Source organism: Carassius gibelio, chromosome B8 (assembly GCF_023724105.1).
Source record: "Carassius gibelio isolate Cgi1373 ecotype wild population from Czech Republic chromosome B8, carGib1.2-hapl.c, whole genome shotgun sequence".
In the NCBI taxonomy this organism is placed as follows: domain Eukaryota; kingdom Metazoa; phylum Chordata; class Actinopteri; order Cypriniformes; family Cyprinidae; genus Carassius; species Carassius gibelio.
Window position 1 is genome coordinate 3,953,971 of NC_068403.1, and position 12,950 is coordinate 3,966,920.

At 34.1% G+C, this 12,950-nt stretch overlaps 1 protein-coding gene across 1 annotated transcript in view; it reads right to left on the reverse strand.

Moving 5' to 3' along the window:
- LOC127963092 (septin-2) overlaps window positions 1-12,950 on the reverse strand; it is a 33,913-nt gene that overhangs the window by 19,516 nt on the left and 1,447 nt on the right. Inside the window, exons 2-7 of the mRNA XM_052562757.1 lie at window positions 9,286-9,335; window positions 8,938-9,037; window positions 8,766-8,852; window positions 6,715-6,838; window positions 2,294-2,428; window positions 1,033-1,150 (exon numbers count right to left, since the gene is read on the reverse strand). Of these exons, the coding sequence (XP_052418717.1) occupies window positions 1,033-1,150; window positions 2,294-2,428; window positions 6,715-6,838; window positions 8,766-8,852; window positions 8,938-9,037; window positions 9,286-9,312 (591 nt within the window). The 5' untranslated portion in view covers window positions 9,313-9,335. The remainder of the gene's footprint in view (window positions 1-1,032; window positions 1,151-2,293; window positions 2,429-6,714; window positions 6,839-8,765; window positions 8,853-8,937; window positions 9,038-9,285; window positions 9,336-12,950) is intronic.

Here is a 12,950-nt window from a genome sequence, read left to right on the forward strand (position 1 = left end):
TTCAACTGTTTTCAACAAACAATCAGATAATAATCAGAAATGTTTCAAGAGCAGCAAATTTAGAATATTAGACTGATTTCTGAAGGATCATGTGACAGTGAAGACTGGAGTAATAATGCTGAAAATACAGCTGCGCATCACAGAAATAAATTATATTTTTAAATAAATTCACATAGAAAGCTGTTATTTGAAATTGTAATAATATTTCAGAATATTACTGATTTTACTGGATTTTTTATCAAATAACACAACCTTGGTAAGCAGAAGACATTTCGTTCAACAACATAAAAGAAATCAAACTTTTGAATGTTAGTGGGTATAAAATGTATGCACTTATAAACAATGCTTCAAAGCTCCACTTTTTTTTTTTTTTTTACAAAAGGAGGGATGAGTAATAAAGTAATAATGAAACGGAAAGTTTTAAGATAAACACTGGCAAAATAAACCTCCACCATCTGTGATCATTAACATAATGTGTGTTAAAAACAGCAGCAGAAATGCTGAACAAGTTCTAGTGCTCGTGTTAATCTATGCAAGCTTCCTGTGGGACTACAGATAACATCCCAAAGAAGTAGAGCCAGATACACGCCACATAATCACCGTCCAACTTAACCTGCGGAGCACATCAGCAGGAAGACGTGGAGCGTGCAGGTCGAAGCACACCTGACCCCGCTTCAGACACAATCCAGCAGGTGTGAGATTCTCTGTGTGTTAGAGGGAAACATCTGCAGACTTCACACGGAGAACACTATTGTCCATGAAGAACTGCTCACTAAAGTGTGTCTTTTGCTATACTTGTTTCCATGCCAGAATGCCAAAAATGTCACAATGCATGAATGCATGTACAAACCCCACCCTACAGTAACACACAGTCTCATCACCAAACACTGGACACAAATGGGTCCAAAGCTGGACTCAACAGCAAAGATGATCAAATATAACATCTGTTGTTAGTTTTGTGGCTTGTTGTCAACTAGTCATAGGTCAAATGTCAGTCGTGCTTGTTCTAGACAGAAAGAGCCAGATCCTCACCCTTCTCTTGAGACGGTCTCTCTCTCTCAGCGTGAGCGTGTCGGCTTTGGCGATCACAGGGACGATGTTGACTTTGCTGTGGATCGCCTTCATAAACTCAACATCCAGAGGCTTCAGGCTGGGAAAACCAAGCACACCGAAGCACAAACACATAGGTTTGGGGTCAGTAAAAACTTTCTTAAAAGATATTAGGAAAATATGCATTAAACTGAACATACAGTAAATGAAAGCAAATGCATTTATAATCTTACAAAAGATTTCTATATTAAATAAATGCTGTTCTTTTAATAAAAATAAAGATGTGAATTAGGATGACTTTGCTCTAACTACATCTAAACATATATATATATATATATATATATATATATATATATATATATATATATATATATATATATATATTTTTTTTTTTTTTTTTTCTTTTTTTTTTTAAAGAAAAAAAAGGTCATCAAATTGTTTACAAGTGTCAGTAAAGACATTTATAATGTAAATAAAAAGTTCCATAGATGTGGTTCTTTTAAAAATTTTATTCATCAAAGAGTCCTGAAAACAAAATGTATCATAAAAAAAATGTACAGTGAAAATTTAGTACAGTTTCGGGGTAAATATAAAAAATAAAAGTATCCGTATCGGACTCGTTCTGGAAAAGTGGTATCGTTGTGTCCCTATTTATGATGTTAAGAAAAAATCTATTTCAATTCAATGCTGTTCTTTCTAACTTTTTAAGAATGCTGAAAATAAAATGCATCAGAGTTTCCACAAAAATATGAAGCCATGCAACAGTCTTCAAAACTGTTAATAATCAGAATTGTTCCAAATAATCATCAGAAAAGCATCAAATCGGTATATTATACTGATTTCTGAACATCATGTGACACTGAAGACTGGAGGAATGATGCTGAAAATACAGCTGCGGATCACAGAAATCACTTTCTATATTCACATAGAAAGCAGTTATTTTCAATTGAACTAATATTTAACACTATTGGTGATTTGACACCATTTTCAATCAAATAAATGCAACCTTGGTGAGCGGACGAGACTTCTTTGAAAAACATTTTACATGTCTGATGGACAATTCACATCACTTTTGAACTTAAACTTTAAAGTGCAAAGTTTTTGGTGTAATTCCACCTGTGGTTTTTGTTAGTGATTTATGTTGCATTAATGCATCACTTCTGCTGCAAACAGGCCACTTTCTGCATGCATAAAATGTTTTATTGACTTATGACGTAAGACATAATGTGTGCAGGTGTTTTACCCGTGTCCAAACGGAGAGATGAAGTAAAAGCAGCAGTGTACTCTGTTGTCAACGATGTGTCTGCGGTTCAGGCCGCTCTCGTCATGCAGGTATCGCTCAAACTGATTATCAATATACTGGATGATCGTCTTAAAGCTGTCGAACAGAATAAAGCAGAGATCAGAGAACGAGCTGAAAGGAAACACTCAGACATAAAAGCTTGTGATTGTATTAAACTAATGCATTAAACAAGCTTCGGATACGGATCTCAGCTGAACATAACCATAATCTTATCATGAGATATCAGGATGCACTTTAGAAACTAAACAAACTAACAAACACTTTGTCCAAATAAAGCTTATCAAAATGCTCCACAACCTTATTTTTACTGGCTCCTGTCCAGTATAGACAGACCACATGCACCAGTGTTAACTTATTATCATTGAGATCTTAACATAGATTTGAATAATATTTCAAATTAGTTCTTTTTTTACTTTACAGTTAAGTAAACGTTTGAAGTTTAGGTATGTTATTGTTATTTTAATAACTTTTAAAACATTTATTCCGTTTTTGATCATTATTACTTAAGGTTTTTTTAAGGGCTGTCAAAAATAGCGCGTTAACGACGTTAATTAGTTGTTTGTTGTTAATTACGTCAAATTTTTTAACACATTTCACGCATGCGCAGTGTAACAAATTATTCAGGTCAGGAAAGTCTCGTCGATCTCTGAATTCTCAAGATAGTAAAAAACAGCGGCGAGCGCTGCGACGAAAACACTGAAGAAGCTTAAGGTTTTACCCCAGTTACTCTCAAATACATTCATGCCAAGCTCGATAAACAGAGACGACTTTGGTAGTTGATACGCTGGAGCTTCTTCCTGTTATAGTGTCCTGTGTTTCACACTGCGCATGCGCAGAATGCCTACATGCAATGCAGCGAAAATTACAGCTGTTTGGGAAAGCATATGCATTTTTACTTGGTTTTACTGGCACTTGAAGCCTTCAGAACGTGAAAATATCGATCCTAAAGTATTGTGGCAGAGCAAATGAACACCTCCCAAAAACAAGAGTGCCCAAAGTGCTGCTTATGTGATGGTGGCGCATGTTTGTGTTTCTGAGTTCATTCTTTCGAGTTTCTCTATGCATAATTTCATAGATATGTGGCTATATTTAACCACTGGTTCCCCTAAAACTCTTACACTATCTGTAGTAAAATGGCATGGTTTGATATAGTGCTCAGGTAAATTTGATCTAAGTAAATGTTAAACTTTTGAAATTCAGAAAAAAAGAACCACATATTGATGAATCAATACATGAAAATTATGTATCTGTGTCCTGTTATTTATCTTTTGGTATGCTTTTCAGAAAAAAAAAATGGTTAGGACTCCGGTGTAATTGCAAATAGTGATGAATCCTGATTAATCCACTGAAAATTCTGATTAATTTGATAAAAAAAATGTAATCATTTGACAGCCCTAGTTTTTTTAGTACATCAGGTTAAATAACAAAAAATCAGGAAGTTTTATGTATATTTTTATTTATTTTTTTGTTTCAGATAACATTTAATTTATTTCAGCTAAAAAAGAAGAAGAACTGTTCTTTTGGCTAATTGAAATTCTTTTATTCTTATATTTTATAAGATATTATGTTTTGTTACCATTTTTTATTTCAAGTAAAATATGTTTTTTTATGGTTTTCATTTTTTTTTTTTTTTTTTTTTTTTTTACCTTTTTATTAAGTTTGAAAAAGTTGAAAAATATTATTTATTTAAGTTGAAAAAATTATTTAAGTGCTTTAATGCTTTATTTTGTTTTGGTTAAAGTTAGGGTTAGGTAAAAAATTTTTTAAAAAAATAAAAAAAAGGTTTAATTATTTATTTATTTTCTTTATTATTTTAATATACTTTGTAGGTTTTTAGTGCATCATGTTAAAACTAGTGCTGTCAACTGATTAATCACATACAAAATAAACGTTTTTCTTTGCATATGTATGTGTTCTGTGTATATTTATTATGCATATATAAATACACAAACATACAGTATATATTTGGAAAATATTTACATGCATTTACATGTTCCTATATTTATATTCATATAATTTATATTACAAATAAATATGTTTAATATATAAACTTAACATATTTTTCTGAAATATATACATGCGTGTGTGTGTACTGTATATATATAATAAATATACACAGCACACATTCATATACAGTATTATGTAAACAAAATGTGTTATTTTAAATGCAATTAATCGTTTGACAGCGTTAGTTAAAACTAAAAAGTTTTTATCAAATATTTTGTTTCAGTTGACTTTTTTTGCCCAAGTAAAAATTATCTTTTTATGGTTTTGAGTTTTATTTAACTACAATGACACTGATATGCACCAACTCTCAGATCTCTAAAGTCTCGCCACCAGCTTCCCTTTTGCTCGAAAGTCTCCAGACTTATCTGAACATCACAGCCCAAACTAAACTAAACCTAACCAGAAATAAACCACTTCTGTGTCTGCTGATAGACGTCGATGCATGACTCGGCTTGACACCGCTGCCTTATCGAGATGCTGAAGAAGACATTATATGACAGTAGGTAGGTAACATGGATGGCACATTTTCATTATCATCCTGAGAAATCTGAGAGTGAGAGATGGGGAGGATATTGTTCTTTCAAACAGGACGTTCCCAGCATTCCTTAGCAAAGGCTCAATGACCAATAGCGCAACAAGAGACAACAGCTGCCTCCAGTATACATTCAAGTGCCAGAATGTAAAATAATCTCTGCTATGCAGATGCAATACAACACAAAACATGGGGTATTCAATTAATAATCAGTCCGGTCTTCCAGTAAAGAGGTCATAGTTATACACACGGTATAATTTTATGGTAGATATCTGTAATAAAAAACAGCTAGTAGCTAAGGGAAATTTCGATGCAGAACAACAGCAGCACCATTGCAAGTGCATTTAAGAGTAAACACACATTATGTTAAAAAAAAGTAGGGATGTGTCATGATGGCGCCAAGTCAAGATCTACTGCTTATTTAAGCAACAGTTTCAAGCATGCTGTGATTTAGCTGTTGGATAAATGAATCAACTTTAAAGAAACATCAAGACATAACGAGATGGATATCTTTGCAAGATGCATTCAAATTATTTTGAGATCTCTGCCATGAGCATTGCATTTCTAAGTTAATATAGTCAACATTTTAAAATTGCATGACAAGATGCCTAAATCTGTGGTCCATCTAGCATTTTTTAAATGCAATAATGGCAAACAAAATAAGAAATGCTGTTTTGCTTTAAACTGTGCGTGAAGAAAATTATCCACTCATAATCTTAAAAATGTCTTCATTTCCATGCATTAGACAAAATATCACAGAGCAAGTGACATTTCAAAATAACTAAATGTGCAGATGCTTAAAACAATAAAAAAGGGTGCTTTAATGTTTGGTTATCTAGAGTAATGAAGCTCAGAAGTATGACTTAGCCGTCAAAATGCTAAGAAATGTGTCCAATCCTGTACAAGAGAGTAATGAGAAGTAATAAAATGTAATTTGTGATCCTGGACCACAAAACCACTCATAAGGGTAAATTTTTCGAAATTGAGATTTATACATCATCTAAAAGCATAAAAGCATGAATAAACAAGCTTTGCATTGATGTATGGTTTGTTAGGATCGGACAATATTTGGCCGAGATACAACTATTTGAAAATCTGGAATTTGAGAGAGCAAAAAAAATCTAAAGTTTGAGAAAATCATCTTTAAAGTTGTCAAGATGAAGTTCTTAGCAATGCATATTACTAATCAAAAATTAAGTTTTGATATATTTACAGTAGGAAATTTACAAAATATCGTCATGGAACATGATCTTTACTTTATATCCAAATAATTTTTGGCATAAAAGAAAAATCAATAATATTAACCCATACAATGTATTTTTGGCTATAGCTACAATTATACCCCAGAGACTTAAGACTGGACTTGTGCTCCAGGGTCACATATGGACTAATGTAATAATGCAACACAGAAACACTGTAAATGCCACTACATTTTAAGCAAATGTAAGCATATCATGTTTCGAACTGCAACAGCATATATTTACAGCAGGTATACTGTGCTTTGCAAATATCCAGTCATTATCTACCACCAATAATTTACAGGGAAAATTAAAATGCATGGGACAGCTGACGTAATCATAAAGAACGTCAAATTTGGAAATAAATATATGACTCTCCACACCCATTGGTTTCTGACCTAATGAACACACTAATTCTTATCTTAAATGAGAACATACCCAAAATTGTTTTTATATTTAAAAAAGCTAATTACAATGACGTACGACTTTTAGAATTATAAAATAACAATAAACTAATTTCAAATAAATCTAAAATATTCTTTTGATTCTTCTAACTGAAGCTGTCTCTAGATGTTTGGTCTGACCAGTCCTGGCTGTTGATGGCGTCTCCGTATCCGGGCGTGTCCACCACAGTGAGGCGGAGCTTCACACCCCTCTCCTCGATTTCCACCGTGGACGCTTCAATCTGGACCGTGCGCTCAATCTTCTCTGCAAGAACAAAAACATCCCATCAGAACAAAAACACACATATTCACAGAAAAAGAAAGAGAAACAGTTGAGGAAGAGCATCGAGATGAATCAAACTTAAAATACTAATGATTTATTGATGCACTGTGAAAATGATTAATGAGATTTTCTGAGAACCTTTGGGAGGAGGCCCTGGGCTACCGATGGGATTACTTTGTTAAAAACAAACTTTTACTCTACAGAGCTTACACACACAAAGTGCTCAACAGAGGATTTAAGGGGATTTTACATGCAAAGAGCATCTAAATCAGAAATTTTTTGCATTCCACTGGGAGCAGCATCATGCTGAAGACAAAACTTTAAAAATGACCTGATTTATTATAAATATATTATGAAAATATCTCTTGCATTTGGACATTTAAAGGCGGGCGTACACGGTGCGATTTTTTCTGTCGTACGAGTTCGCATGCGATTTTTTTCAATCGTGTGGAAATCGCGTATTCTCGTATGGTCGCGGCTCGTATCATTTGCGATGAATTACCAGCCGAGCAGAGTGGCTTACGAGCACTTCCCGACCTCCCGATCATTTTTAAACATGTCTAAAAAGTTTGTGAGCTATCGGTTTGAATTCGTGCCATTTGTGCAGTTGAACGAGCCGATTTGTTGATTTATCTGAAGTTGACCAATCACGAACTACGAAAACCACAGAAGAAGAAAGACGAAGACGGCAGCTGAAGTCTGTCAGCAACAGCGAGCGCTGTATGATGTTTCTAGCAACGTATTCCAATGCCTTCTCTCTCTCTCCCTCTCTCTCTCACACACGCATATGTAGTTTACAGGGACTCTCCATAAACGTAACGGTATTCTATACTGTATATCCCCATACACTACCTCTATCCATCATGGAAAATGCATGTTTAAATTTTCTATTAAACACCGTATAGTATTTTTTAAAGCCATTTGGTTTACGAGGGCACAGTAATTGTCCTTATAAACCATGTTTACATTTTAATACCCATTTCAGATATTTATAAACCATATACAAGAACACACACACAGGGTAACCAAATGTCCCGGTTTCCTATTGCTGAAAAATAACCTGTACGTGTAGGAAACAGTCACGGCTCGTATCAATATTTTATATGCAGTTATGAGAGAGGGAGAGCAGTTATATTAGGCGCGTTCCACTTGAAGCAGCGCTGCACAGAATGATCACCTGTATGACATCAAAGTACCGCGAGAGCGATTCGAAAGCATTGGATATGTGTGCTCTCTTATCGCTCTCGCGGTAATGTCATACAGTGATCCTTCTGTGCGTGCAGCGCTGCTTCAAGTCGAACGCGTCTATCAACTTCGTGCGATTGCTTCTGGAATTCGCAGGTTGTAAAATCGTGTCGTATATCATCTCGTCCGTACGATTTTCAGATAAACTCAATCGTGCCGTGTGCGTGGACATACGATCTTCCGACCATCCGAATTCGCACCGTGTACGCCCGCCCTAAGGCACACTTAAAAATGTCTTACTTTACTGGATTAGACAAAATATGCAATATATTATTATATTATCCATATAAGACCATGTAAAGGAAATTTAAAGGGAAAAAACTTTACATACAGTCCCCTTCTGACAGATATTTGTTCTTATTTTAGGCATAAACGCGATGAACTTCAGACTTTCAGCCCTGATTTAAGAACTTTTTAAAGCTTTAATTTGTAGAATGGTGAATTATGACTTTTAAGACCTTTTGTAAACCTTGCAACTAAAGCATTCTTTGATATTTTATCTCATGTAATGGCATTCAGACAGTTTTATGTGTGAGTGTTCACATTTTTGGGGTCAAAATGAGGTTCAATCTCATGACTGCAAGGGAACATTTCAGTCTTGGACACAATATCCTGTAGAGTTAATGAAGACCTCAGGAGAGCCGTGTGTGTGTGTGTGTTTTACCTGCCGCTCCAGGTATATGGCGCTCTGGGTAAAGGTCAGTCAGGAAGAGGCTGTTGATCAGGGTTGATTTACCAAGACCAGACTCTCCTAAGATGACAAATAACACCAGGTTAAAAGCACCGTGTCTGTCTGTCTGTCTGTGGGAATGTGTGTGTGTTTATATGCTCCTCACCGACTACCATCAGTGTAAACTCAAAGCCTTTCTTCACAGACTTCCTGTGAACCTGATTGGGCAGGTTGGCAAATCCCACATATCCTGCAGCATCAGGGAACTAGAAGCACACAATAAAGTTTAATACGGAAACGTTCAATACTTAAAGGTGAAGGGTGTAACTTTTGGGGAACCAAATAGAATAACAAAATAATTATAATAATAACAACAACAGATTTTCCTAACACTCCCTTCATTGGTTAAGTCAGAAATTGACAATTGACTTAATTATAGTGACTATGAACATTAAATATTTTAATATACAAAACAATTACACATTTTAGTATTAAACAAGTGTGGGACTCTTACCTTTCCTTTTTCTCCAGACTGCGACATTTTGTTTCCGTCTGACAACACAACTAAATAAAGAACAAACATTGAAAAAACTAAATAAGTCTTTTGGAATTCCTTATAGATTTATCTTAAATATCTAAAGAACAGGGTGGCTACGATAATGCAAAAAATGTTGAAAACCTACTCCATAAAAGAAAACAAAAACTAAAAACTAAACATAAAAAGCTATTACTCCAGTCTTCAGTGTCACTGTCAATTTCTGATCAATATGCTGATTTGAAGCTCAAAAAACATTTCTGATTATTATCAATTTTGAAAACAGTTGTGCTGCTTCATATTTTTCTGGAAACTGTGATATATTTGTAGTCAATAGTTCACAAAAACTGCATTTATTTGAAAAAAATTTATCTTTTGTAATATTAATACTGTCTTTTGCTCAATTTAATGCATCCTCGCTGAAGTAAACTATTCATTTATTTAAAACAAATCTTCATGACCCCAAACCTTTGAACAGCAGTGTATGTTGTTTCAAAATGAAATAATAGTTACATTTACACAATCTTCTCTCAGAACACAACAAATAAACAAATAAATCAAAATTCCAAAAAAAAAAAGCTGGTCACTGAATCTTAAATGCAGCAAATGGCCAATAAAATGACTATACTTCACATTCCAGTCAAAAGAAACATTCACGTTCAATGAAAGCATGAAACACTAATGATTGAAGCTCTGACACACTCTGTATCAGATCTGATGACGTTGATGGGGAACAAACTGTTCTGGAGACGCTGGAGTGTGTCAGACATGAAGAGCGGAACGAGGGGTGACGACAGGGAAGGAACAATGCTGTTTATCTTTAATCTTCCTGGAAACGCTTTCCTACATTTTCACCACTCCCCATAAATGAGAGCACACACACACAGGTGTACTTCATGGGCTTCGGGTGAAAGGGTGTTCAGTTCAGAGATAGTGTGCTTAAGGTCATCATGTGTTTGGTTATTTTTGGTTAAATAAATGGAGAGCAGAAGAGACTAAAAACAAACAAAACCTTACCAACCTCAAACTTTTAAATTGTATTATATGTGTGCTATTCAAAAACAATAATTCTTTGAAAACATTTAAACACTGTTTAGTAAAATTTCGTTTTTACTCAAGTAAGAAATTCCGCTTTGCATAACAGGAAAAAATATCATATTCAGTATATTTTATATATTATTTTAAAGTGCAATAATTGCAATAACTTTTGACAATATTACTGATTTTACTGTATTTATAATCAAATAAATGCAGCTAAGGTAAGCAGAAGAGCCTATTTAAAAAATAAACATTAAAAAATGTGTACACGTTTACTTAAATTTTGTGTTATTCAAAAAAGTTGTGAATGTGTGAATAATTTACACAATGTTTAATCAGATTAAGGTTTCATTTCCATTTTTTTCTATTCTTATATAGGCCTACACCAAATAAGTACAAAACAAAAAGAAGGTCGAATTGTGTTCTTCCTTTTTTATGTTTCTACTCCCAAAACAGGACAAACGTGCATTGCATTACAAGAATAAATTACATTTTACAATATATTCCAATAGAAATTGTTTCAATTGCAATAATATTTCACAATATTGCTGTTTTTACTGCAATAATTTAATCAAATATATGCAGCCTTGGTGAGTGAATGAGACTTCTTTAAAAATGTGTTTACGAAAAAAACTAAAATCATCATGCTTCGAAATGTGAGTATTTTAACATTTCACACAATGTCAAATCATATTTAGGTTTCGTTTCCAATTGACTCTGACCTTATTTACACAAAATAAGTACTAAACAAGGAAGAAGGCTGAACTGAGCTCTAGTCTACACTTTTATGATCATGACTGTTTCTGCTCTGAGACAGGAAAAATCAAGAGTCAAAGTGTTCTTCAGGAAAGTACAGAAACTAATTTAGGATAAATGTCAGATCGTGGGTGTAGCAGTGCTGCGTTTATAATACAGGACACTGCAATCCCTATTTGATCACACACACACACACACACACACACTCTGGGAGGTCTTGTTATTGCTGGCTGGGAATTATAGCAAGGATAAACTCATTGCAGATTAATCAAGTGGCCTCATTATCAGCGCAGCGGTTACGCCGAGGGTGATTTTTTTGCATTAACACGTACATTAAACTTCAAAACCAAGAAAAGATTTACCAAGCACACCAGCTTTCAACTCTACCTAACTCTTTTGTAGGTTGTGACCTGACTTAAGAGTTTTACCGTTTTTACAATAAAGGGAAAAATGGTTTTGAGGTTCTTAACAGAATTCCTGACAGAGCTTATGTGGATTGTAAGCTCGTGAGACGCCTCATATATACAGTCAGTCGCTGCTTCACAACCAAACTACCGTTCAAAGCAACACTTGTGTTTATGACTGAATGGTGCAATTGGCTTCACCTCTGAAGAGTGACTCCGGCATCAATGGTGTATTGATGAATGATTTTCAAGACAAAGGACGGAATCACTTTCCAACGGAAGCGGAAGTGACACATCTCTACAGGACAGGAGTGCGGATGAGATGTGAAAACAGAGTCAAGATGGCAGAGACAGTCCTAGCTATCGGAGTTAAAGAGTTTACTTTAAACTAGCAATATTGCAGATTAACTGACCATTTCAAGATTATCCAATGAACAGTGGAGTGTCCAGCGACAGCCTTGTCCATGCATAATGCATGTTATATGCTTTCAAATAGTAACTGATTGAGCAAAATACAAAAAAGTGAGAGTAAAGATTAGTGTTAGAAATAACACTAAAAATAAATAAATTCTATTTTTTACTTTCTATGCATTAATAAAGAAAAAAAATGGATCGTGTTTCATAAAAATATGAAGCTGCACAACTGTTTTCAACATTGATAATAATAAGAAATGTTTTAAAATCGGTTTATTAGAATGATTTCTGAAGATCATGTGACACTGAAGACTGGAGTAAAGATGCTGAAAATACAACTTTGCATCACAGGAATAAATCACAGTTTAAAATATTTTTTAAAAAGAAAACTGTTCTTTATATTGTAATATTATATCACAATATTACTGATTTTACTGTATGAGTAAATAAACGCAGCTTTGGACATCTTTCAAAGGCATTAAAAAATCTCACCAGCACCAAACTTCTAAATTTGTGATAAATCATCATTATGTGAAACATTAAGTCATATTTGAACATTTTACACATTTAATCAGATTTAAGTTTCACATCCATTTTGTTCCATCTTCAAATAGTTTATCTTTTACACAAATTAGAACAAAAAAAAATGAAATAAACACTAGCTTTGAATCATTTCTCCTCTTCTCTGAATAAAACATGCTAAAATGTGTCCTATATATGATATAAACAACACCTAAGAGTCAAAAAAATTCAATGCAAACCTATATTGGACTGCTAAAGGCACACTAAAGACACTAAAAAAGCACATTTGCACAATAAAAGAGAAAAGTAACTCTCATCTGAAACAGTTAATAGTCCTTCATAATGAAGAAGTCATTTAGGAACTCATCTTGTTTACTTGTCACACATCTTGCCAAAAGCCCAAATCCTGCTCATTATAAATCGGGGATTTCCTTTCAGGCCACTTCTATCTACTATGGTTCAGGGTTATTTTAACATATCATTCTGACACATACAAGCTGCCTGAAGTTC